The 26,325-nt window shown below is 54.2% G+C and overlaps 2 protein-coding genes across 5 annotated transcripts; one reads left to right on the top strand and one right to left on the bottom strand.

Annotated features, from left to right (window-relative positions):
* The first annotated feature begins 2,824 nt into the window (after nucleotides 1-2,824).
* Nucleotides 2,825-11,714, top strand: CCDC9B (coiled-coil domain containing 9B). 4 transcript variants are annotated; one of them, XM_064570683.1, is made up of 12 exons: nucleotides 2,829-2,983; nucleotides 3,805-3,918; nucleotides 4,135-4,300; nucleotides 4,416-4,535; nucleotides 4,925-5,077; nucleotides 5,169-5,294; nucleotides 5,923-6,122; nucleotides 6,420-6,478; nucleotides 7,087-7,140; nucleotides 7,239-7,338; nucleotides 7,824-7,866; nucleotides 7,950-11,714. In XM_064570683.1, the coding sequence occupies exons 5-12, from the start codon at nucleotides 4,985-4,987 to the stop codon at nucleotides 8,484-8,486; spliced, it is 1,212 nt and encodes a 403-aa protein (XP_064426753.1). In that variant the 5' UTR covers nucleotides 2,829-2,983; nucleotides 3,805-3,918; nucleotides 4,135-4,300; nucleotides 4,416-4,535; nucleotides 4,925-4,984; the 3' UTR covers nucleotides 8,487-11,714. The 4 variants fall into 4 exon arrangements, with proteins under 4 accessions (XP_045756310.1, XP_064426754.1, XP_064426753.1 ...); XM_045900354.3 differs by lacking the exon at nucleotides 4,416-4,535 and having other exon boundaries at nucleotides 2,825-2,983; nucleotides 4,193-4,300; XM_064570684.1 differs by lacking the exon at nucleotides 4,416-4,535 and having other exon boundaries at nucleotides 2,825-2,983; nucleotides 4,193-4,300; nucleotides 7,931-8,120.
* Nucleotides 11,715-16,672: 4,958 nt separating this feature from the next.
* On the bottom strand, nucleotides 16,673-19,919 carry INAFM2 (InaF motif containing 2). The gene has a single exon (XM_045900359.3). It carries the CDS (start codon nucleotides 19,331-19,333, stop codon nucleotides 18,875-18,877), a length of 459 nt encoding a protein of 152 aa, XP_045756315.1. The 5' UTR covers nucleotides 19,334-19,919; the 3' UTR covers nucleotides 16,673-18,874.
* Nucleotides 19,920-26,325: the final 6,406 nt, after the last annotated feature.

The following is a 26,325-nucleotide window of genomic DNA, read 5'->3' on the forward strand; positions in this document are numbered from 1 at the left end:
CCCGCTACCTTCCCCAGACAGCGGCCTTTACACTTTGTAGGGGCCCTCGCTGCTGCCGCCGGCCTCAGGCTGCGTGTGTTCTGGGTGCAGAAAGGCGGTGAAAGCATATGCGTAGAATACCTACAGGCCTGCACAGGACAGCATGGCTTATTCACGCATGTATTTGCTCTGCAAGTGCTGAGGGAGCATCTATGGTTTATTTATTTTTATTATTTTTTTAAGATTTTATTTATTTAGGGCGCCTGGGTGGCTCAGATGGTTAAGCGTCTGCCTTCGGCTCAGGTCATGATCCCAGGGTCCTGGGATCGAGTCCCGCATCGGGCTCCCTGCTTCTTGGGAGCCTGCTTCTCCCTCTGCCTCTCTCTCTCTCTGTCTCTCATGAATAAATAAATAAAATCTTAAAAAAAAAAAAAGATTTTATTTATTTATTTGAGAGAGAGAGAGAGAGCACAAGCAGGGGGAGCAGCAGAGGGAGAGGGAGAAGCAGACTCGCCACCGAGCAGGGAGCCCGACGCGGGGCTCGATCCCAGGACCCTGAGATCATGACCTGAGCTGAAGGCAGACGCTTAACCGACTGAGCCACCCAGGCACCTCAGGGTCTGTGGTGTATGAGGGCACTGTGCCAGGCCCTGGGGATCTGGAGGCACTTGGCTCACCATTTCTGTCCTCAGAGAGCCTCTGTCTGGTGGGGTAGCAGATAAACACATCCTGGACTCTGGAGAATATAGGAGAATGTAGGGGCTGCTCTGAGGTATGACATACTGTGTAACACTTGGGAAGGGAGGGGCCAGCAACTGTGGGGTCCTATCTGATCACTGGTTTGTCCTGGGCACGTGGGGCTGCAGCCTGATGGGCCCCGAGGCCTTTGTCACTGGGTTAGGAGAGTCTCTGCCTGCAGGCCCTTCCAGAAGAGCCGGGTCGCCCACCCTATGAGACAGCTGGATTGCTACCCAGGCCTCCTGTTCCCCTGCAGCTGTCCCGCCCCAACAGAGTTGGGAACAGGAGTGAGGAGCACAGCTGACCTGGCCTTGCCCCTGTAGCCTCCTGTAGCTACACCCCACTGCCCCAGGCCTGGTTGGGGAGCCTGGGTTCCAAAGATGATGGAGAACATTAGGTCTCAGCTGGTGCATCTCCCCATCCCAGGCTGGTGCTGGGCAGGCCTCCCAGTTCCAACAACACATTGTAGGGCAGGTGGTGGGAAGCTGGGCTGCCACCCCACCAGGGCCCTGCCTCTGGCCTTCCGGGGGCTAGGCTGGAACTCAGCAACCTGTTTCAGGCAGTATGCAGAGAGGGTGGGAGAAGGACAGAGAGACAGAGATTGGCTCAGGGAGAGGAGCCTGGGTGTATCACCATTGCTGGGAGTCTGACTCAGGGGGAATATCCGGCAGGAAAGGAAGAGAGAGTGTGGTGGCATTTCCAAGCAGGATGGGAACTCTGGAGCCGTGGAGACTGGGTGTGGGGCCAGGGGTACTGTGTGAAGGCCTGGCCAGGAAAGAGGCTGACGGTGGAGGGGGTGGGAGGGTGGCAGGAAGACACGGTTCAAGGGGAACAGAGATTGAAACCCTGGCTGACTGGGCTGGTCTGGGGAGGAAGGAGAGAGCAGTGGGGCTTTCTGCTCTGGAGACAGAGCATGGAATTAGGGAAACTGAGGCCTGGGCAATCAGGGATGTGGGGGATGCAGTGACCTCTGACCCTCCCTTTAGGGCTTGGAGGTTGGGGCCTCGTAGCTATTAAAGGAGACCACAGGGGGTGCCTGGGTGGCTCAGTTGGTTAAGCGACTGCCTTCGGCTCAGGTCGTGATCCTGGAGTCCCGGGATCGAGTCCCGCATCCGGCTCCCTGCTCGGCGGGGAGTCTGCTGCTCCCTCTGACCCTCCCCCCTCTCATGTGCTCTCTCTCATTCTCGCTCTCTCAAATAAATAAATAAATCTTAAAAAAAAAAAAAAAGGAGACCACAGGTACCCCTGATACAGAGACCCCCCCCCAGCACCCCAAGCCCCAGCTCCTGGAGGCTCCCAGAGTGGGATCACCAGGCAAGCTGCTCCCCTGGGCAGAGGGACCAGCCTCAGCTGTATTGGGAAGAACTGGGGAGAGATTTTCCTGAGAAAGGCTGCTTCTTTTCTCGGGGTGGGAGAGGCTGAAAGGCCAGACGTGGAGAGCAAGGCCAGGAAGGGCCCGGAGTGAGGACCCTGAGTGGGGAGGGCTGGTGGCCGACTCGGAACTGCGGTAGCATGGGCCCTGCAGGAGGGCCCAGTTCCCCACACCGAGGGGAGACTTGAACAGCTGAGCCTCTCAGAAGTGGCTGGGCTTTAAAACACAGGGAAGACAATGTTCAACCTAAAGGAACGGCTAATGGTGTTATTTCGGGTATGTAGTTGTATTTGGTGGCCTAGGGGAGGTAAGCTTCTCAATGCCTTCAAATGAGCTAAACCTGAGCTGATAAGGACGGTAAAGGGAGGCTCATTTGAGGTGGGGGCCCTCAGACTAGGATGGCCGAGGGGCTCAGCTGCACCCTGTAGGCCTTTCTTCACTATTGGGAGGGATGGAGGCTTATGCTGGCTGCCCGTCCATCTGCAGGTAGGTGCAGGCTGGGGCTCGGCTGGGCATAGGGCCTCAGAGAAGGCAGGGCCTGGAGCAGCCAGGCCCCCTGTGTGGGCTCAACCCAACAGAGAGAGGCTCCTGCCTGTGTCTCTGGGGACGCTGGGCCGGGCTGGGAGAGGTGCTGGGCAGGGCCAGCGCCCTGGTCCTTGCCCTCTGAGAGTGGATGGGTGGGGGTGGCGGTGCGCATTCCTGGCTGGGAGCCCAGAGGAGTCTTTTGTAATCACAACATGATCTCGTGGGCTGAGCAGTGAAGCCGGCAGGGAGAGGCCAGCAGAGGCCCGGCTCCGGCTCCGTAGGCTCAGCGCTCCGGCTTCCCTCCTGCCCTGGCTCCCCCGGGGCTGCTCTGGAATTCTCTCGGTGCCCACTGTTGCCATGCACTCAGCTGTGAGTGGCACCTCACCTTTGGCGGGGGGCTTCTTGGGGCTGGGGCGGAGGCTGGGACACCAGGCCCTCACGCTCTGGGGGCAGCTGGGGACAGCTGGGGACAGCTGGGCCTGGGAGGACGAGGGCTGTGCCTAGGCCGGTGGGGGGCTGGGCAGGGGCACTGGCTGCAATGGAGACCCTGCGGCCAGACAGGGAGAGACCTGGGGTCTCGGGGCAGAGGCCTGGCTTGCTTAGGGTGGCTCCCTGGCTGGGCCCGCCCACGGGACTGGCTGTCTCTCCAGACCTGGAGAGGCCAGGCTCGTGGGAGCCGCTCTTTCCCACAGGCTGGGCACAAGCCTGGGGAGTGGGGCCCAGGGCCTGGGAGCCCAGGACACAGCTGGGGCCTCTCTTTTTCCTGTGGTTCTGGGCCTGGGAGCCGAGCAGCTCCCCCCCTCGACCTCCTGAATCCCCTGGCAACTTCCCAGTCACGGCAGGTTCCGCTGCCAGAGCCATTTATAACTCTCATTCCAGGCTCTGCTCAGCAGTGGAGCTCCCTGGAGGGCCCGGGGGGAGGGGCAGCCCACTGCTGGGAGCTGCAGGCCTGGGTATAAGGCCCTGACCCGAGCCCCTGAGGAGGCAGAGAGACAGGCAGAGAAGCCCAGGAGGGTGGGGACTTGGGGCCTTCCACGTGCCATCTCCCCTTGTGAGCCTAGCTCTGGGGCCGGGGTCCATTTGTGGTAAGAATATGCTTCTCAGGTGAATGTCAAAGTTAGGGGCCTGATAAGGGATGGGCCCAGCAGTCAGGAGCTTGCCCCCCCACCCCTCCAACCGGCCCTCTGCAGGGGCCTCACGGAGCCGAGTCACCCATGAGCAGGCAGGAAGAGAAGGATGCTGAGCTGGATCGGAGGATCGTTGCCCTTCGAAAGAAGAACCAGGCCTTACTACGCAGGTACCAGGTGAGTGGGTCGTGACGGGGGCCGGGAGGACCAGCTGGGTTGGCACTGCCTGTCTGACCCCCAGACCCCTGCACCGTGGTCTTTCCCTGCAGGCGCTAGGCCTGGGGCCAGAGTTATGGTGGTGTGGTCCATCTCGGAAAGTCTGTGAGGCTCTCGGGGACGCTGTGATGCGGTGCCTCTGCCCCCTGGTGGTCCCACTGGTGTCTCTCTGTGTAGGCCTGTCTGTGTGCGTCTGGGGGGCCATGGCCTGTGCTGACCCCGGGCCCTCCCGCAGGAGATCCAGGAAGACCGGCGGCAGGCGGAGCAGGGGGACATGGCCGTGTCCACAGCGGAATTCCTCCGACCCGATGGCCTCACTGTCACTATCAGCCAGGTCCCCGGCGTAAGCCCCCCCACCCCGCCCCCCCTGCAGGGAGAGAGGGTGGTGAGGTGCCGGAGGCCCAGCCCATGTCTGGGAAGGACAACCGTTCCCGCTCCTCTGTTTCCTCCACTTCCAGTTCTGGGGCTCACCCTTCAGCTCCCAGCCTGAGGCCGCCCAGCCCACTGCGGTCCCTCTGACCCCAAAGGGCCACAGCTGAAAGGCCACCAGATAGAATCCTCCTCATGCCCTTTTCCAGGTGAATGTGAAAGTTAGGGGCCCCGCAGCCCTGTACCTATGCTCCAAATCACAGGCCACTCCTAAACCCCCAACCCTAGAGGGACAGAGAAGGGGGGCTGAATGCCAGGAGCACTGTCTGAGGGACAAAGCCCCATTGTCTGAGTGCTCTGGATTTCCCAGCTCAGAGATGACAGGCTGCTGTGGCATCTTGGACCCCGGGGTGGCCCCGGTCCCTGGATAACCTCATGCCACTGGCATGTGAATGCCCCACGGAATCAGCTCCTCTGTGGGCATTCCAGGGAGGGCCAGGGCTGGAACCCAGCCTGGGGAACCTCCCAGGGGACTCCGTCCCCAGCTCCTGCTCAGCACTGGCCATGTGGTCTGAGGGCACGACATCTCATTCTGCAGGGGAAGCGGGTGGTCAGCCGGAACTGGGCAAGACCCCTCAGACCTGGAGCAGCCGATGAGATGCTTGAGGATGAGGAGGTGGAGGACCACACTGGTACTTTCTGCCTGGGGGAACGGGTAGAGCTGGCTGTGACCATGGAAAACAAAGCTGAGGTGAGCAGGGTGGGTGGGGGAAACCCAGGAATCAGGCCAGCAGCCTCTTCTTACCAGGCTGTGCCACACTGCCCATCCCGCCTCCCCCCAGGCCAAACGGATCGTAAGTGAGAAGCCCACCAGAGCAAGGAACCAGGGCGCAGAGGGGTCACGTGGAAGGGGCTTGGGCCGGACCCCCTCCATGCAGATGGCCATCAGCTCGGATTCTGCACGGAAAGTACATCTTCAAGAGGGAACAGGGACGTGAAAGTGGCAGTCATCATTTGGGGGAGGCGGAGAAGCTGTCACTTATGTCCCCTATCTCTGGGGACATGGCCCAGGCAGCACCAGCAAGAATTCCCACTCTTTCTTCCTTTCTCTGGCCAGTCTCCACGTTGGGCGGGCCTTACCCTGATGGGGTATGTCAGAGGTCAGCCCCTTACCCTAACTGGATCTCTGATGGCGAGGAGGTGGGGGCCTTGGGGTGGGCCATGTGCCAGGTGTGACCTCTAGGTGGCAGCAGCCCCCAGGCCTGGCTCTTGCTCACTGCGGCTGGGTGCCTCTCCACTCTGGGCCTGTCCACACACCCCTGCAATGACCCAGTGGATAGGTGCTATTATTAGCCCCATTCTACAGATGAGGAAATGATACACAGAGAGGTTAAGTAACTTGCCCCAAAGACACAGCTAACAAGGGGGTGGAAACCGTGCCTATGGTGAACGAACGTGTCAGAGATGGAACGGATTTCATTTTCAGATGGGGATGTCAAAACCTTGAGGGGCAGGGGTTGGTAATATCCAGATTTCCACTCCAAGTCCAAGGCTTCCTGCTTCTTCCCCATGGTGCTGAGTGTCTTCTCCTTGCAGGGTGCTCGGGAGCCCCAGAGTCCAGGCCTGGTCCCAGGCCCAGTTCCCCACCGGCCCATGGGGGGACCCGTGGAGGTGGGCTGGGACTATGCCCAGTGGAAGCAGGAGCGGGAGCAGATCGACCTGGCCCGCGTGGCCAGGCATAGAGACGCACAGGGTGACTGGCGCCGCCCATGGGACCTGGACAAGGCCAAGCCCACGTGGGTGGCAGGGCTGGGCAGCTCGTTGGACTGACATGCTTGTGGGGCTTGGGGTAGGACTAACTGTGGATGCTTCTTGGAGGGCTGGTGGGACCCTCTCCAGGGTGGTTAAGGGTCTGCCCGGGCCCTGTGGTGGGGACTTGGGCTCAGGGTGGGCACCGGGTCCCCCATTTTCTTGGGCCCACCATCATCTTGTTGCCGTCGGTTCTGGGGTTGGGGCTGGGGGAGGCAGTGGCTTCGTGGGTCTTGCTGTAGCTTGTGTCCACCCCAAAGAAGCCTGACCTTCTGGCTCCACAGGCTACAGGACTCCGGCAAGCCTTGGGAAGAGGGTCCGGCCAGGGTGGGCAGCACCAGGGGTGAGCCAAGACCCACCTCACCCCCTTTCCCTCCTTGGCTTTTATCACAGCCCCCTCTCCCCCCCCCCGACCCCCCCGCAGTGCTTCCTCTCCTTTCTCTGTCTCTTGGTGTGCCACTTATTTTTGGAGCTGGAAGGAGGCATGGAAGAACATCTTACTTCCTCTCCCTCATTATCAGAGCAGGGCACCTCCCCACCCTCCAAACCCACAGCTCCTCCCCTGGGTTCTGGCCCCAGAAGGTCTGGGGAGGAGGCTCACAAGAAGTCTGCACTGGGATCCTTTTGAAGTTGGTCCCTCATGGGTGAAAGCTCGTTTCCCTGCCCCTGGCCTGTTACAGGAACGGAGCTTTTAGAATGGCTAGTCCCCTTGGTTTTACACATGAGGAAGCTGGGGCTGGAGAGACTCCACCAGCTGCCTAGCCAGGAATGGCAAAGGGAGCACAGAGACCCAGCCCTCTTGATCCCCAGACCCGGGATCTTTTGGGGAGTCAGAAGATCCACACCTGGACCAAGAGAAAGACTGACAGCTTCCCAGTCCTGGAAGACTGGTGTGACTGCTTTGGATCCTTTATCACCCCACTCTTTCTCCATTTCCTTTGCCTCACTTAGGTCCCAGGAGCCACCGGAAGTCACAACCCCCACCACTGTCCCTTGATGGTAAAGGTGAGTTGGGAGAGAAGGAGCAGGGTCGCATGAGCTGGTGAAGGAGCTGGGCTGCCATGACCCTCTTCTCTCCTTAATTTGTGGACCATCTCTTGCAGGTGGTACTACTCGGGGTGGGCAACCCAGCAGACCCTCAGTGGTGTCGGCCACACGAAGCAAAGCCCGGGGGACAGACAGGCTGACCGGCAGGGCCCGCAGGTAACAGGTGGCAGCGGGCAAAATCAGGGGGAGCATCTGGGCTTCCTGGATCTCCCTTGCCCCTGGGAGGTCAGGCCCAGCACTGGTCCAGGTGTCCGCTCCAGCCCTTGGGGCTGCCTGGAGGCAGGTTAATGAGGTTGGGGGTGGGGAGGCCGGCAGTAATTACAGCAGTTGCCTTGCCCCCGGGGAAGTTGGGCATGCCTTTCCCAGGCAGTGCAGGCAGGGACACGTCCAGAGTCCCCACGGAACTCGAGGTGCTGCGGGCTTGGCCACAAACAGCAGCTGGGGACCTGGGATGGTGCTGAAGTGGGTGGTGTTCAGAGGAAATGGCTGGCTGGGGAACAAGGTCAGGCTGGAAGGGATGCCTCCTGGGGCCTTGTTCCAGCTCTGGCTGCTCCCTGGGAACAGGGGCCACTGGCTACCGAGCCACGGATGTGAAGGGCGGTGGGTGGGAGCAGGGCCTGCCAAGTGCTGTGTTCCTACAGGTGGGAAACGAAGGAAGACAAGGAGGAGCTGGAGAGCCAGGAGGTGGGTGCTTGGGAACAGGATGGGGTGGGCTAGGGACATGAGCTCTGAATCCGCCAGCCAGCAGGGCCAATGTCTTGTTTCAGGGAAGCCAAAGTACCAGAGAGACTCGGAGTGAGGAGGAGCATTCACAGAAGCAGAGCAGGATGGAGCTGGGCCGACCCACAAGTGCCCCAGCAACCAGCCCAGCCCCAGGATCCCCAGGGGGCCCAAAAAGGGAGTCAGGAGACTCCACAGCCAGTCCAGTCCCTGGCTCTCCACAAAGCACAGACTTGGTTCCCCTTGACCTTTCTCTAGGAGGGGCCAGTAGCCCCGGGTCCAGGGAGAGTATGTGCACGCTCACTTCAAGGCCCGGGGCCCAGGAGAACCCTGTGTCCTCGCCGGATGGCTCCGAGCAGCTCCTGGGGTGGAGTGACCCCCAGGCTGAGCCGGAAGTACAGACTTGTTCTGAGCCACAAGGAGCAGGGCCGCTAGAGCCCAGAGAAGACAGGTCTGGCAAGCCTGGGGCCCAACAGGGCTTGGCACAACGAAGCAGGCCCCCCAGAGGAATGAGCCAAAGGGCAAGGGGCCCAGGAGGTGTGAGAAGCAGGACAGGACGGCCTGGCCCTGCAGGAAGATGCTGAGCAAAGCTCCTGGGAGCACAGGGGCCAGGCTGGGGAGAGGAGGAGGGAAGAACGCAGGCAGGACTCTTGCGTGCGATGAGTATCTGGATGCTGGTGGCTTGTGGCGGTCTGAGCAGCTGGGCAAACTCTCTAGTGGGGTGACACTGGGAGGGCAAGGAGCTGTCCTTCCTTGCCCCTCATGGGCACATCCCGTGCATAGGTGTGTTTTTACCTGCAGGTAAAGCTCCTGGTGTATTCCTATGCCACCCCTGGTCTCTGAGGCTGTTGAGCCCTGTCCTGGGTCCATTGCCACCGAGGCCACAAGCTTCCCTGCCATGGCAAGAACTGGAGGCTTAGAAGCACTCGGCACCTAGCTCTCCTGGCCTCTGTCACCCCCGAGGCCTGGCTTCTCTTTCCAGTTGCGGCTTTGCCTCTTCAGGTGCAGGCAGCCTCGGTAGCTGGCAGGACCAGTCCAGGCCTGAGCCCCTTCCCCTGCCTCTGCCTCGCACCCAGGGGACACACAGCCCCAAACTCCCAGGATGGCCCAAGCAGGGGAATCTCAGCCATCAGCTGGCAGCCTCTAGCCTTTCTGGAAGAGGAGGCTGAGCCTCGAAGGAAGGGAGGCCACAGCAGGTAGGGACTGAGCTGGGGACAGAAGAACAGAGCTCAGGTTTCCTCCGCAAAAGAGAGGGTCCCTGGAAAGGGCTCCTCTCTGAAACGGCCTGGGGTGGGGTGGGGAGAGGGCAGCCTCTTCTCCCCACAGGAGGGTGGCGAGCTCATCATCAGGGATACCCTCCCCCACACCCAGGTCAGACAGCAAGTGTACCCTCAAGACAGCATCATCGGGGTGCAGGGGGTAGCTCGGGGCCATTTCCTGCCATCTCCTACCCGCCCCCCCCCCCACACCTCCCCTGCACCGCGGGCACGCCAAAGCAAGGACTCAGACAAGGGACAGAGAAAGTGACTCTAGCTCAGTACAACTTCGGGAGGCGTCTTTCCTACTTAGTCTCCGTCCCCGCCCCTCCCCCAAGGCCCACGGCTGGTGAATTATTCGATTCAACAAACATTTCCTGAGCACCCACTAGCGGCAGTGCGGCCGGTGGGCGATGATGTCTCCGCCAGCAAGAGGGAGGGAGAAACCCAGTCCTCCCGCAGCCCCAGGCCGCACAGCAGGAGCCGCTCTTGGCTGGCAGAGCCTGGCGGGAGCTGGCGACGGTGGTAGGAGCCCAGAGAGAACCATCTCACCTCTGCTCGAAAAGGCAGGTGCCCCTTCCTCCCTCACCACGCGTGGCTCTCCCCCTGTGGCCCCCTCTGCTCCCCTCCTCTTTGGCCCTGCGGGGGCTCTTCCTCTCGGCTGAGCTCCCGGGCCTCCCCAGCCTCTCTGGTTTCTCTAGGGAGTGTCTAGATCATCCCCAAGGATGCTCCCTTGTCAGTGAGGGCTAAACTGTGGGGTCACAGCTGGGGCTTCCTCAATGGTTCCTGCTCCACCCTCCACCCCCTCTACTCAGGAAGCGTGAGGACGGGGTGTTTTGTCAGCAGATCAGTGTGCTCCTTACACGTGAGGGTGCAGAGTAATGCAGATTCTAGTTCAGTAGGTCTGCGGTGGGCCTGGAAATGTGCATTTCTACTAGGCTCCTGGTGACACCTGGGCTGCTGGTTTCTGGACCACAGGCTGAGTAGCAAGGGTTTGGACTAGAATCTACGGAGGGCTAGGGGCAGACAGACTCTAGACTCTGAGGACTCATTGCTGGCTGTATGGGGGACCCGGCAAGGGCCGCCCCCGCCAGGTGGGAGCTTCCTGGCTTCGGAGTCGGGTGGAAAGCTGAGGCACCTGGGAAGACACTTGAGAGGCCAGTGAGTGGGTGGTGCCAACTTCCTGTAGTGGGGAGTGAGGAAGTTGGTTGAGAATGGCATGAGGTGAAGGGGTGGAAGAGGTTGGTTTGGGGTTGATTAGAGGAATTTTGAAAAGGCTTGGGAATATTCTTATGCACGTGGGAAGAAGACCCCTGTGAGACATGAATAGGTAAAGGTGAATGACTCCAAGCTCAAGTTTCCTCTTGCCCTCCAGTCATCCATAGATGCACTTGGAGCATGACCCTGGACTTGACCCATGACCCAAAGGATGGAGCTGGGGAAGAGCAGATTCAGGCAGAGCCCTTGAATTCAGACGTCTCCAAAAATAATCATGATCAAGAATTTGAATTCTAAGATTCACAAACTACTCCCCAAACCCCCAGTGCTACCAACTGTACAGATGGGCCTTCATTAGGGAGTGTAGGCCAAGGTATGTTTGACTGTGGGATGGGGATATAGCATTCGGGCAGAACTCTGGTTCAGCCCTCACAACAGGACCTAAGCAGGAGAGAAAGCTGGGTTATGAAGGGCTATCGAGAAAGAGGGCTTCTCTGCCAGGCTGTCCTGGGAGTCACTAGGGGTTGGAGAGTGTGGAGACTGGCCCAGGACATCTTCCCCGTAGGAAGACTGTAATGTCAGGCAAGTATCACTGAGCTTTTCTCAAAAAAAGGGGGAGCCCTTCTTCAGGATAAGGGAGCCAGCAGCTACGGTGGCCACCCTCCTCCCCTCAGATGGAACCAGCTATGGAGCAGGAGGGAAGCGTGGATACCCCTCCACAAACCTCAGGGCCACGGAAGCCTGGTTGTAGCAATTCCTGGCTCCCTTGTTTAAAGGCCTGGCTGGGAGACTTCCTCTCAGAACCTCTTCTCCAACCAACTGACAAGACTCTCCTCAAAGATGGGAAGTTCTTCATGAGACAGAGCTCTAAGGAACCCAGGCACAGAGCTGGAGGAACAGAGAAGGAAGCTTTCTGCAGAGTAGGGAGAGGACAGCTTGACTTAAGGCCTCATAACAAGGAGGGTGGAAAGGGCAGAAGATAGCTCTGTCCTGAGCCCCTATCACCTGGGCAGAAGGGAGCAGCAGACCAGATTGCAAGGGAGGTATGTTTTTGGAGGACTGGCAGCATGGTAGTGGAATAGACATGGGCCTTGGAGTCCAACAGACTGAATCTTAACCTAAGTCTGTCATCAGCTAGCTGGGCGACCTTGATCAAGTTAACCCCCCAAAGCCTCAGTTTCCTTATCTGCAAAATGGGGCCAGTAACAGCCTTGAAGTGTTGTCAAGAAAATTAAAGAGTATGCAAAACATGCCCCGCCCACTAAGTAGGCACTCTATGAACAGTAGCCTGGCACTCAGTCAAATGTGTTGAATAAATGAAGTAGCTATTTGGTTTGATCTCTGTCTACTTCGTTTTCGATTTTCTCCTTTACCTCCTCTTTTGGTCTCATCATCACTGGGGTTGGTACACTTCAGGGAAATAAGGGATGGTTTGTAAAGTTTACTCAGCCTTCTAGGGCAGTGAGCTTCCTTTATTCACCTGGGGGAGTCGACTGGAGTTAAGGGCCTCACAAAGTGACCCTGCTCTTACTGGGGTATTCTTTGCCCTCAGCATTTCCCTTAAGTCCACATACCAACTTACCTAACTCAGCGTTTCCTCGTTTATTCCATTAACACCAGTGGTAATCTCATGGACTCCACCACAGTCTTTGCTTATTATTTTCCCCAGAATCAAACCTCCCTGGTGGGGTTTGCTCTATGCCTCCCAGAGTTAAGGTTTTTTCGCCCAAATGAGCAGGATGACTGTATTTTCCTATGGTCAAGGGACAGGTAACTGGGGAATCCCTAGCTATCTAACTAGGCGCAAGTTTGGAGAGTTTGACCACCAGTCAACTCCAGTCCCAACCCTGGCCTCAGGGACAGGAGTAACAGGAAAAGATGGGGGTGCCTGGGTGGCTCAGTCAGTTTAGCATCTGCCTTTGGCTCAGGTCATGATCTCAGGGTCCTGGGATTGAGCCCCACATCAGGCTCCCTGCTCAGTGGGGAGTCTGCTTCTCCCTCTCTCTCTGCCCCTCCCCCTGCTCATGCTTGCTCTCTCTCACTCTCTCTCTTTCTCGTTCTCAAATAAAAAAATAAAATCTTAAAAAAAAAAAAGGAAAAAACAGGAAAAGATGGTACTAGCCACCCCCCATGCCCCCCCCCGAAAAAAAAAACCCATAAAGGAAATGGCTACAATCCCCATGTGGCTATCTATCTCTTTTTATTCTGGGGACTTGGTCAGGAAGGGGGGGTCAAGGGAATAGGAGAAACTAAAGATACCACTTCACTCTGCCTCTCCAGTCACTTATCAGTATGCACAGACCCCAGCAAGCAGCTCTTTCTGAGTGAGGGCTGCCCCTGGGTGACCACAACCTCACCGAGGCGAGAACCCGAGGCTGGGAAGGCAGGGAGATTAGCTGCAGAAAGCACAGACTGAGGCTGCTTTCTCTCAAGTCTGCCGGCCTGCGTCACAGCCTCTCATTAAGCATCCACTTGACGCCGGCGAAGTGAAACAGCACAGACCTGGCACCAGAAAGAACAAATGTGGCACCCACTGCTCCTTTTAAGGACTGACTCGAAGAGCAGCAGGCCCCGGGGCAGGAGGTGAGGCAAACACATCAGTACCTTTGTGGGAGGGGAGAGTGGACTCTTGCAGGCCTGCGTCCTTCTTAACGAGCTCTCCGGGGCGAGTTCTCCCGGCACCTTCAAAAATAACCAAGAACGCAGGCTTTTTTCCCTTTTTCTTACAAACTCTGGGGATACGGTGTTTCCTTTCTCCCCGGCAGGGCAGCTGGCTTCAACCAAGAAGAAAGGTCAAAAGTCACCTTGTAGCCATCTGTCAAAACAGAAATACCTAAACCCTAAGTTCCAGAATCAGAGGGAGAGTCTGGGCCAGTGGTTCTCAGATTTTACTGTCAGAATCACCTGGAAGGCTAGTTAAAACACAAAGTTGGGCTCCACCCTCTGAAGCTCTCATTCATTTGGTCTGGGAGGGGGCCTAAGACATGGCATTTCTAACAAGTTCCGAGGTGATGCTGACGCGGATGCTCTGGGCGCGGGGTGTAACGTCTACCACCTGCCCCTTCACGTCTCTTTCCAGGCATCATTTTGCCCAAAGGGATGGACACTCACTTGAAGCTCTATTACCTCCTACGTATACATGGTACTTTTAGTCCCCAGATCTCCAAGCCCTGTCACAGCGATTCCCTCCAGTCGCTCTCACGAATTCCCATTGGGTTAGGAGGAAAAGCAGGGCCAAGGCCCTAACCAGGGTCATTACCAAGTCTGCAAGTTTCCTATTTTCCAGTTCAGCATCCCTTCCTAGAGCCCACGGCCTGCACCCCAGCCCCGGGTCCTCGTGAAGCCGTGAGCTGGCCATGCACACAGAGGCTGACTGCCGTGACGCAATCCTGCCCAGACTACCAGCAGGGAGCTGAGGGGGGCCTCCAGGTCACAAGCTGGGCAGAGACCTGGGCTCATGAATCTGAACACAGAGGGAGCAGAGAGAGGTAGATTTACAAGGAATGCCTTGGTAATCAACGGAATTGTTTTCCTGGACAAGTCGGTTTGGGGGCTTTTGAGGCCTTACTTGACACACTGTAGGCACTAAGTAAATAGTTCTTGGATTAATGGTAGTGGTTCGTGGAAAATATTCTAAGGCAAGCTAGAATCATATTGCTGTTTAACTGAAAAGCTACTGTAAAAGCAGATTCTCGAATTTAAGGAAACAGGGCTGTAACAAAGGTAGATTCTTGTTGGCATGACTGTAAATTTCTCGAGGGTGAGAATTTTGTGGGAATTTCCTGGTCCCTTATATTAACAAATATTTATAGACTGTACGGAAACTCGTCTTGCCCAGGTGCTCCTTACTAACCAGGTGGCTCATGTACACAGTGTAGGACTTGGAGCTACGGCCTTTTCTGCACTGAGGGTAGAGAGCTTCATAGAGTCTGGGTGTGTGGTTAAAGGGAAAAAAAGTTGTGTGTTTTTTAAATTAGCTACTGGAGGGAACAAAGAGTCTAACACAGGTTTTCTGGCAGCAGAAACCCACAAGCTATGTCAGCAAGTAAAACAGATGTGACCAAAAACTGTCGAGAAAGCAGGTATTTTTATAGCTCAGCATTGGGCCATAGGGTCAGGACAGAGGGGACAACGAATGGGCCACGTACTCTATGTTGCCCCCGTTAAGCACTGCATGGGATAGAGCTGTGGACTTCTGGTGCCTGGAAAGGCCAGGCAGGCCAGGCCCAACTCCTTCACCCTGGAAACAGAGACTGTGGGCAGAATGGCTGGTGCAGCTGCGGTCTGCAGGGCTTCTCTTTAGCCGTCTACTCCCCTGAACCAGACTGTGGGCTGCGGATGTGGGAACACAAATGGATTACAACAGTGACACCACACTGATACTAGGGCCACTTCTATCTAACACAATGGTCAACCAGATGACCAACAACCTCTGAGCACCTACTGCTATGTGCCAGGCACCGAGCTTAGTGCTGGTCCCGTGAAACAAGCAAAGCTATTGGGGTCCACCCCCCCTCCACTGAGGGAGACAAAAAAAAAGTATACAGCTGTGGCCCTTTTGTTATTGCACTGCAATTCCAGAAATACCTCCATTCTCTGCAGACAGGAAGGGGAGGACAATTATTACCCTTTTTAAATAGCTGTGGTAGCCCTAAAGCTTGGGACCTGACCTTTCGGTTCCCCTTAAAGAAACATGTAGAAACAAGTAGATGCTCTCCGCTCAGCATTTCAAAACAGGATATAAATACTCAACTGAAGAACATGGTATCTTAGAATTCCCTGGTGAAAACTGAAAAACAAGGTAGACAGAAAATCTTCCCAAGCTATGGTCTCATACTGTGCAGAAATCTAGAGCTGTTAGGAAGAAAAGTATTTCTTCTGCTTCAAACTTCAGAGAAACACTTCTCTGCTCCTCAGCATCACTGGGGAAAGAGAGGATTCCAACACAAACTCAGTCTAAACAGCTTAGCAAACTCCTGATCCTTCACCCTCCGAAACTTCACTTTCAAGAGAGGATGATCTCCTCAGGCTGCCAGGGAGTAAATGCACACGGGGACTTCTAATAGAAGTAAACACCTGGAAATTATCCTGGCTGTCCAGGGGCAAAGCAGTTAAAGGAAAGTAACCCTTCTGCACAGACCTCTCCTTCCTGATGGGCAATTTTGCAGCTCAGGTCTAACCCGTGAAAATAAAGCTGTTCCAACCACGTCTCCCCACCAACCCGAACCTGTCCTGGCCAGCAGGCCCTTGCCGCACACACTGCCGTATGTGTCCAGTGTGTGAAGCCGTGTGTGACTGCAAAAGCCACATGTCACCATCTACACAAAGGGGGGGGGTGACCAGAAGAACCCTGGAAACTCTCTCACTTCCCTTCTGCTCTGCCTTACCAAGCCCTCTCACAGAAAGCCATTGTGTAGGCTGAAGAGGGAAATAAAAGGAGGGCGGACTTTTTCCAGGCTCCCCTGCAGACTACAAGCTGATGTAAAAGCACAGAAGCTACCCCCCAACAGCTCTGGAGAAGTGCAGGCCTCAGGGGGCCCCACCGACACTGGCTTCTCACTCCACTTTGTACTGGGCAGCATTGTCTGATAATGAGCTCAGCTCAACTGTGTGCCATGTATTTTGCAGCATAACTAATCCCTCATATTTTCCTTTTCACCCACATGCCTTTTATTGTTTGCTTTAGGGGGAGAAAAAGCCTCACCTTTGAAGCAACCTACACCTTCTCTCAGCCATTTGGCTCTCTCGCCTGCTCCCCTGTAGACAAAGCTCTGACCAGCCACTGAGGGTGCATCAGCACGTCCCTCCCCGTGCTAGGGCTTCTTGAACTAAGTAGGGGCTGATGGCTTAACGGTGGGAACAGTGATGCTATCAGGTGGCTCATCCTCACCCCAGCTCTCAGCCAGCTTGGTGTTTTTAAGAACTCTTTTTTTGGGGGGGGGTGTAATAATTTAATATGTATACTCACTGGTCCCTTAGCGTCCTCAGCTAGGCATCTGCTCAGAGTCCTTTAAATGCAGAACCTTTTAAACGTTTTTAAAGGTTGGTAAAAGGTGGCTGAGCTAGCTATCACTGTTCATCTGACCCCATGACTGCTTCCCGACTAAGATGCATTCCTGCTACCCTTCACTAATGAATTCAGTCAAGCCATCCGGCACAGAGAACATCAGGGCAATTGCTTTTTCCTTCTACAGCTATTCATCAACATCCATCCACCACCTCTCGGACCAGCTCTTTTTCCAACCTCTACTCCTTCCCCAAGGGGTACGAAAAAGAAATGGTCAACTTACACAGGCTTATGTAGAGTTCTTAGAATGTATTTTTGTTCACCTGAAAAATAAAACTTTTAAAAAATATACAGGACTTTTTGAGGACAGGTATATCTTAAATGGCTGAATTATAAATAATGTCTCTGGTCATGTTCACAGCTGGAGCTGCAGCTAATGTCCCAATTCCAGTGCAGGCTTTAGAGTCAGGAGGCCAGCAGCTGGACCTACGAGTGGTCTCTCTAGACTCTTTGATCCATCCCAAAGTGGATTCAGCAGTCCAGAATGCAGGGATGGGGACAGGGGACTGGATTCCCAGTTGTCCTCCTGCAAGTTCAAAGGATTCTTGGAATAAGAGATCAATTTACAAATTATTAAAATATAGGACTAAAAATTCACACAATAAATATAAATTACAGGCTATTATTGAAGTTATAAAGTGGCATTTTATGTTTCTTCCCCACCCCCAGACCCCCACCAAAAATTTAAAAAGGCCTCAAAGGCTTCCTAATGACCAAAGTCACGTCAGCTGCTCAGAAATCTCCAGTCAAGACACCTTGGGGGTGCTCCCAGCCTGCTCCTAGGCTATGACAGCTCAGCTGCTGTTACCTTGCCCACAACAGAACATGGCTTAAAGCAAGACTTGCTGTCCTGTAAACTTCGATCAGAGCTAACTAGAGTGTAGGCCAGAAAACTGGAGACAAACTGTTTTAGGACTCAGGTGGATAAGTTTTTGTCTTTTTTTTTTTTTTTTTTAAAGTGCCTCATTTCCCAAAAAGGAAACACTAAGGGGTTTGATATCTTGTCACTACCCACACTCAACTGCCTAAAAGCAAGTGGCAGAAGGAAATGGAATCCAAATTGAGGATGTATAATTCTTGCTGTCCCAGAACCATACAGATGTCGCTTCCCTTGGTGTTTCTCATCTCCATCGAAGTATAGGCTGCATGTAAGTAGGGTTTATCAGGAGAGGTAAAGGCAAACCAGTGTAATTTTCCCACGCGGGTCCATTAACCGGCCATCAAAGCACAATCCTGAGCTTGAAGTCCACCTTATAGCCTTTCTGATTCTATAATGCAACTCAGAACCATAAAACGTGCTCAGAGCTCTGGTTTCACAACAGATTTCACCCTAATTGCAGGGCTACACTGTTACTTACAGGCTCAGGAAAGAGGGAAGGCAAGGGTGATTACTGGAACAAGACAAGATCTTGAGGAGGGGAAAATAAAGTACAAACACTCTGAGCCACTCTACTTACAAAAGCTTGCTCTTCCTAAAAGAACTCTGTGAGGCGGCCAAGGATTGAAGCACAGAGGCATTGCTCTTTCCCTTCCTTCTTCCCTGGCCCATATCCAGATCCTTAGGGCCACAACAGGAAGCCTCTTCCGTGGGGGCACCAGGGTGGGAAGAGGAGGGGATGAGTTCGTTCTCCACCCTCCCTAAGCAGCTTCTACTTCTCCTAAGGTTTTCCACTGTCCTTTCAAGTCTAAGGATGATTATACTCTTTAGGGTCATAAACCTATCTTTCTGAAATAGGGGGAATAGAGTGGGTGATGAAAAACAAAAACAAGAACAAAAAAACCAGTGTTTGTGTCCTTCTGGCTAGCTGCACTTTGGGGGTCAGCAAATAGCACTTGCATGACCCCATCAGTGGGGAGCTACCCAGGGTTGTGGGAGGATACATATAGTTCTGTGTAATTATAGCTTCTAGTGCATATGTCAACAACTATATACAGGGATCTATAAATTAAATGCATCTGTGGCCACTGCAACTGGGTTGACATACCTGAGCTCCACTACTTTTGGTGCCCTCCTTCCGAGAGCTTCAGCTTATTAAAGAGCCCCTATAGCTCCCTCCTTCCCCTGAGTCTTGCGGGGGAAAGCCCGAGTCACTCCTGCACATAGGATACACCAGAGCTAGCGGCGAAAAAGGGTTCGGAGCTGGGATCTCCCCACCCCTCCCCCCATTCCCTTTATGGCTCAGGGCCCTGGCGCAGCACGGTCCTAGGAAGACCAAACCCCGAGCCCCCGGCGAATCGTGGTCCCTTGGCTGAAGATCGGGCTGCAGGCCACCCGCTCTCGGGGCGAGCTAGTGATCGTTGCGGGGAAGGGAGAGCGTTCATTCCCGTGGGGGTCACTCCCGCGGGCTCCCCGCCCCGTCCTGCTGCAAAGTCCTGCCTCCGGGCTTGGGGAGGGGAGAAAGGTTCCCGGCCGCCCCTGGCGCGGAGGGGTTCAACGACTCCCCGGCGCCGCCGCCGCTTCCTCCTCGTCCTCCTCCGGGCCCCGCGGCCGCTCCAGCGGCCCGGCCAGGGGACTGTCGGCAGAGGGCTCCGGAGACATGGGCCGCGCCGCCTGCAGCGGGGGCGCGTCGCGCGGTGCCTCGCGGCGGGACGACCCCGTGGCATTGGGCCCCGCCGCCGCTCCCGAAGTCCCGGACGGGCCGGTGGCGTTGGAGCCGCCGGGGGGCGGGCCGGCGGCTCCCCCCGAGGTCCCGGCGCCCACCGGCTGCCAGATGAGGCTGTAGTAGACGGCGAGCACGATGGCGGCCAGCGACACGGAGAGCACGTAGGCGAACACGGTGGCGAGCCGGACCCACTTCTTGTTGGTCTTGGCCGCCATCTTCGCCTTCTTGTCCCCGGTGTAGGTGGCCGGCTTGCCCCGCTCGGCCGGGGCCGCGTCGCGCTCCTTCATGGGGGGGCCCCGGCCTTTGCCCCGGTGCTCCACGGCCCCGGCTGGAGGGGGCCTGGCGGCCTGCGAGGACTGGACAAGGGGCGGCCCGGCGCCCTCCGCTCCCGGCAGCTCCGCGCTCCGCCGCCGCTCCTCACGCCGCCCGCCCGCAGCCCTCCACCGCGTCGCTGCAGCCGCCGCCGGGGCCTGGATCAGTCACTGCCGCCAGCGCCGCCGCCGCCGTCGGCCCGTCAGCTGCTTCCCCGCCGCCGCCACAGCCACGGCCGCCACAGCCGCCCGGCTCCGCGTCCCCATCCGCTGCTGCCGCCGCCTGCCCGGCCGCCGGCCGCCCGGTCTCCAGTGGCCGCGCGGACGGCGCGCTCCGCTCCAGCAGGGCTCCCCCACCTCGCGCGCCGGCAACAGGGGGCGGGGGGAGCGCTGCTGGGGGCTGCCTCTTAAAAGGGCGACGCCAGGGTCCGGAAGTGCTGCGCGGGGAGGCGGGCTTCTGTCGGGCGCCGCGAGCCCCGCCGGGACGCCCCGTTAGGAGAGAGTTAAAGGCGGCTGGTTCTTAAAAGGGCAACGGCGCCGCAGCCCCGGGCGGGCTGGCGCGGCGAGGATGGGAGCCCCGGGCGCTTCTTTAAAAGGGGAACGGCGCCGTTTGGGGCGGAGTGCGGAACTGGAAAAGGGGGCGGGGAGGGGCGGTCTGAGCAAGGAGCTGTCAATTCTGGCGCCTCTACCCTCCGCTCCAGACTGTCTGAAGTGACACGTGGAACAGCAGCAACGGCTGCGGCCCCAGGCCTCGGTATACCCCCCAAATTGGGGTGATAACACGCTCATGCTCTCGGCTCGCGCCCCGATCCACGTACCTTCAGAGCCGGTCTCCTGGACCCCTTCACTCCTAATGGGCCCGGCCCACATCCCGCACAGGCAGCTAAGGAGCCTGGATCACTCACTGTGGTCACAACTGGTCGTGCCCCCCCCCCCGCCCCCCCCCCCCCCGCCCCCGCTCCGGCCCCGGCTGGGCTTTGGGGCTCTGCTGAAAACTTCCCGATTTCCTCCCTTGTTCTCTTAAAGCCCGGGTCACGCTGCGCAGACCTTTTAGTTTCTGGGACAGAACCACGTGCTAAGCTGGGCTCTCCAGACTCGCCTCCCATCTCAGTCCTGAAGTTCGCAACAGGTCCGAGATCCCGCTTTTGGGGGGCTTCGGACTCCCAGCTTTGGGCTTAATTTGGACTCAAGGAGTTGCACTGAACCAGTGGCTCTCAGAAAATTTCCCCTTTCTGATTCCCTCTGGGCCTCAGAGTCTGGGCTGTTGTCCGCCCACCCCCCCATTCCTTTGTGAGGTTTGTCCTCCCTAGGGTCCGGTTGGTGCTGACATCCCCTCACCAAGCTTGGAGTCTCAGTAGCCACTTTCCCCTGTGCCTTCCTCGGCCTTCTGCCCTCCTCTCTCCTGCCTTCTGTTCTCCCCACTCCCTCTGTAGAAGGCTTTCCAGAATTTAGGTTCCCTCCTCCCTGAATTCTACTTCCTGTGTTCCCAGAGCTGGGTGTGCGGGGACTGCCGGGATGTCTTAGTGGGTATGTGAGACTGTGCCTGTGTGATGGTGTGTGGGGACTGTGGTGGTGATGGGATCCTGTGTGGGACACAGCCCCCCTTCATGTGTGAGCCTGACTCCTGGCTCCTGACTCTGAGGGACAGGACCCTCTCTGCCCTTCCCATTTTCCCTCCTCCTCCACAAGAATCTTTACCTTCCAGACACCTGTCCCTTTATAAGGAAGCTCCTTCCCAGCACTCCTGCCCTGCTATCTCAGCCAAACAGAAGTTGAGGGCTACCAGAGCTGAGGGTGTTGATCAGCTGCTTAAACCACAGGCCTATAACTCAGCCTCTCTCTCTCTCTCATTCCTGAGATCCAGGTGTGAGTCTGGTCAATTTGATGAGGGAGCAGAAGGCTAGCTGAGGATCAAGCAGAAGCTGGTATCCTACACCCCCCACCCATGTGGTATGTGGGACATTGCGCAGGAACTCCTGGCTGCCCTAAAGGAAAAACAGATGGTTTACTGACAGAGATCACAGTCTTGCAGGACAGGAGTCTCCCTCAGTTTACAAAAGTCTTAGCAATTTACGAGGACAAAGCATTTCTATCAATGGCCTAGCTTCCAGAAGGGAATGTAGATACAATTAAATGTCCTTATAATCTGCAGCCCATTGACAGATACTTGAAGTGGGCAAAGTGTAATGTTTCTCCAGGAAGCTCCCAACTCTCTTACTGTTCATGCCTTACTAGAAGGAAAAACAACCTTAACTTGACAATGGCAAATCAATGGCCTCTGGTATCCTGTGAGTCTTCTTTAACATACAAAAATCCTTTGGAAACCTCACTTTTCCTTACCTCCCCCAACTCCCAAGTATATAATCAGCCACCCCTCACAACCCCGGGGCAGCAGCTCTTTCTGCCCACGGGTCCTGTCCCCGTGCTTCAATAAACCACCATTTTGCACCAAAGAGGTCTCAAGAATTCTTTCTTAGTTGTCGGCTCCGGACTCCACCCCACTGAACCTCACTTATATTCTAAAACTTCATCAAATTGGATGCTATTTCCAGGAATAGCCTAGCTTGCCTTTGTACTTTCTGAGAAATTTTAAGGACATCAGAAATTTGGAATGTTAATTGCCTTTTGTGGGCAACTGGGGAAAAGACAACCACTCCTTCCCCAACCTTGCTCCCAGGTTGTCCAGAGCTCGCCCAGCAGGGTGGCCTGTTGAGTTAAAATCTCTGAATTGTCTCTGGATGTTGTCCTCTCTTCTCTTCCCTGTTTTCTGGTCTTCCAGGCAGAACTGATCAGATCAACAATACCAAGGTGAGTTATTTTGGAAGATTCCAGGTAAGGCCAACCCAAAGCCTCTTTCCATCCTCTTTCTTGAGTGTACTCCATATTTCTTCTGTTGCAAAGTAAAGTTCTTTCTTTCTTTCTTTTTTTTCTTAAAGATTTTATTTACTTGTCGGAGAGAGAGACAGAACACAAGCAGGGGGAGAGGCAGGCAGAGGGAGAAGCAGGCTCCCTGCCGAGCAAGGAGCCTGATGTGGGACTCGATCCCAGGACACTGGGATCGTGACCTGAGCCGAAGGCAGCGGCTTAACCGACTGAGCCACCCAGGCGTCCCTAAAGTTCTTTCTTCTTGCTTGGTTCCCAGTGGGGTAGAAAAACAGCATGTCACTCTTTTCTATGCTAAGGAATAAATATACTCAAAGCCCTTATTCAATTCCTCTCACCCTATTCTTCTCCAAACTAAACAGTGCCAGATTCTTTAACCTGTCATCAACAAGCCCTATTTATTATCTGGATTTACACAGTGTCTTTTAGCCTAGGAACTCAAAATGCTTTCAGATATAATTGAGCCTGATCTCCCTGGTGCCTGAGCCATTAAGAAACCATTAGAGTATTCCTGTTGCAGGCAACTCAGTGGCCCCCTAGTGGCCTGAAAGTGAATATGCTTCTCTAAGTGCCTCTCCCCAACCAAGGAAGGGTAAGCAGTCAGAGAAATCAGAAAATTAAGGCAGCTTGGGGACAGAATGGGTCCCAAGGTCATCTTTTGTTATACCCTCAAGGGCCCTAGAACCTCCTCCACAACATCCCTGTGGAGCCCTCTCCAGCGGCAACTAAGAGAGTATCCATGATGGTGTATCTTATTGTCTGCTCTGTAAGGCAGCCTTTTCAGCTTTAGAAAGTTCTGACCCATTATAACAGTAGCAACATCCTTGCCCTTATTATGTGCTGGCTCCAGATTTGGCCCTTACATTCCTCATCTCACTTGTCTCACAACAATCTAGAAGGTAGTTACTCTTTATCTCCATTTTCGAGATGAAGAAACAGCCTCAAAGAAGTTAAGGAATTTGCTCAAGGTCACATAGCTAGATAGAATTCAAACTTGAGTCTTTCTGACCCTAGGGGGTTCTGATCCCTGCTCTACTCTGCCTCATAGGCAGAGCTGAAATTTGTCTCTGTAGTGAGGGTCCCCTCAGATCAGGGCGGAGGCACTCATTCTTCCAGCTGCCAGAAGCGTTGGGTACTTGATGGCTCACAGCTCCCACTGTCTCTGGGAATTGCTCTCAGGTGCCAAAGGAAGTTGCCTCTCTCTCTGTCTCTGTCTCTGTCTCTCCCTCTCTCTCGGCCTACGAGACCAATAAATAAGGGCCAAGTTGCAACAAAACCCAGCCAGAGATGTTCAGGGGCCTGCTAGGGAAGAAGAGGGCTATAAGTGCAAGGAGCTACAAAAGTAGCCAACATGTATTGGTAGGAGTTAGGAGAGGATGTATAGGCTGGATCCACGGGGAGCTGAATCGGAATATTAGGTTAAAAAGAGGAGGGTTTATTGATATGGGAGCGCTCTCAAGTGAAATAGGATTTAATACCCTGACAAGGATCTGGGGTACAGGAGAAAGACAATGGCCAGCCAAGGGAAATGGAAATGCCAGAACTGCCATAGCAAAAGGTAGAAGAAGGCTCAAAAAGCTCAGAGAAGTGAGCCTGCTATTTTCGGTCCTCTGTGTAAGGCCAGAAACCCACTTCAGTCCTGCAGGAAGGCCCAGAGGATACTCTGGTTATCAAAGCAAAGAGGAATGCACTGGGAGAAGCTCAGTTTGGCTGTCCTCTGTAGGCCAGGGCTGACGGCAAGAGGCCATTTACAGAACTGGCCCTTTGATGGCGATGGAGATGATAGGACCACGAAATAATAGAATCCAGAGGTTGGTACAGCTATGGTGATGAGCAGCAAGTTGGACGCAGTGGAGGGTGCTGACAGGAGAACTAGGCAGACAGTGAATAGAACAGAGCAGCCCTAGGGCAAACTAGATGCGCAGCGGGGAACGGTTTTGCTCAACCCATGCCAATGGTTTTCAAACCTTTTGGTCTCAAGATCACTTTACACTCTTGAAAACTGACGTCTCCAAAGCGCTTTTGTTTATATGGGTTATATCTATTGACATTGCCACATTAGAAATAAGACTGAGACATTTATAAAATACTTATCAATTAATTTAAAAAAATTAGCCCATTATATGTTAACATCCATAGTATATTTTTTATGAAAAGTAACTATATTTATGGAAGAAAGAAAGTTAGTGAGAGTGGCTTTTTTCACATTTTTGCAAATCTCTTAAAAGTGGCTTTATAGAAGACAGCTGGATTCTCGTATCTGCTTCAATTGGCAATATGTTGTTTTGGTTAAAATATATGAATAAAATCTGGCCTGACCCAGATATGTAGTTGGGAAAGACAGAAGCATTTTAATAGCCTTTTCACATGATTTGAGACTACACCCAAACTCAACAAGTAGTATTTTCTTAAATGGTGGTTGTAATGTAGAATGTGAAGCTATATCAATGAATTCAATCACATTAAAGTCTATTAATCTACCCTGCACTGTGAATGGCTCTTCTACCCATGCATAGTTTTATAACATCCTGCTGTGGTCATTTGGAAAAACTGGCTCATCGGATTATAGAGATCTTTCAAATATTGATACAATCCATTTTACAATATTAAAAGTTATATTTGTTAATATCAGAAAAATTCACTGGGTTCTGTCAAACTCATGATAGTGCATCTAAATTTTCTAAAATTCTAATTTTCACTGAAAAGTTCAAATTTTAAAATTAGTCACAAATAATCTCTGTTGTTTTCCTCAAAGTGACAGGCTTAGTTGGTTTGAATTAGGAAAAACATCTGCCAAATAACCAAGTCTTAATAACCACAGTTTATCTGCCAGCTATTCTTTCAAGTGAAAATGGTGTTCAATGAGAAAAAATTGTTCAGCTGGTAACTCAGTGGTGCATAAGAGAGACCCATTATACTTCTGTGTGCAGTACAGTACTTTCTATTTAATAACAGAGAATATTTATTTTTATTTTTTCAATAATTTTTTTGGGTTTGTTTTTAAGTAAGCTCCATGCCCAGCGTGGAGTCCCATGTGAGGCTTGAACTCATGACCCTGAGATCAAGACCTGAGCTGAGATCAAGACTGAGCCACCCAGGCGCCCCCTAATAGATTTTTAATTTTTAAGTAATCTCTACACCTAATGTGGGGCTCGAACTCACAACCCCAAGATCAAGAGCTGCACTCCAATCACAGAGAATATTTAAAAGACATGTATTTAAGGGTCATGATTTAATAAAACTTAGCAATTTTTATTGCTTCATTAAGGACATTCTTAAGTGAAACTGACTCTTCTTTCTTTTCTCCTTCCCTTTTTCCCTCCCTCCATACTCTCTTTGTTTCCTTTCTTTCTTCTGTCTGTCAGTCTTCACAATGAACAACCAAAACACCCTGGTGTCACTGCCTTGCTTTGTTAAGGTACCAGAAGATTCACCCACCACTGGCTTTTGCACCATCAGTGCAAATGTCTAGGCAGTGAAAAAGGCAAATAACATCTTAGTATTATTTTGACCTTCTGAAATCTCTGAAATGGCCTCTGAGACCTCCAAGGATCTGCAGACCACACACAAAATTGCTGAGCTGTACAATGAAAAGAAATCAAGAGTGAAAGGCCAGGAGACTGACGGCCATTGCTCCAGTATAAAGTCACAATACCTTGTCCAGTTTCCAGACCTGATTCAATCTTCAGATCTAGAACCTGTTGCCTGAAGGAGGGGTTATGTCCCTAGGAGGAAGGCTTTTGTAATACCAGGGCCATACAGCAATGATTTCACTAGTCCTTCCCCAAGGGGACCCATGGCCATTTACTTGGGTAACTGCACACTGGGGAAAGTGAAATGCCCATTTTTTAAATTAAAGATTCTTATTTATTTGAGAGAGAGAGAGAGAGAGCAGGAGTGGGGGGAGGGTCAGAGGGAGAAGCCAACTCCCCGCCGAGCAGGGAGCCCGACTCGGGATAATGACCTGAGCCAAAGGCAGACGCTTAACTAACTGAGCCACCCAGGCATCCATGACCAAACATTTTAAGGTCATCCAGTGTCTGAATTATATTGATATCTGGGGACCCAAATCATCATCATGGCTC

The sequence above is a fragment of the Mirounga angustirostris genome, unplaced genomic scaffold (genome assembly GCF_029215605.1).
Source record: "Mirounga angustirostris isolate CCGP_5_RB_7025 unplaced genomic scaffold, mMirAng1.0.hap1 SCAF_9, whole genome shotgun sequence".
Taxonomy (NCBI): Eukaryota; Metazoa; Chordata; class Mammalia; order Carnivora; family Phocidae; genus Mirounga; species Mirounga angustirostris.

Excerpts from the sequence above, each read along its gene's own strand:
- CCDC9B (XM_045900354.3), top strand. Across the intron at positions 4,301-4,924 it reads CTATCAGCCAGGTCCCCGGC|GGGAAGCGGGTGGTCAGCCG; the intron begins GTAAGCCCCCCC and ends CTCATTCTGCAG. Across the intron at positions 7,141-7,238 it reads ACTGTCCCTTGATGGTAAAG|GTGGTACTACTCGGGGTGGG; the intron begins GTGAGTTGGGAG and ends CATCTCTTGCAG.
- INAFM2 (XM_045900359.3), bottom strand. The coding sequence starts at position 19,333 with ATGAAGGAGCGCGACGCGGCCCCGGCCGAGCGGGGCAAGCCGGCCACC.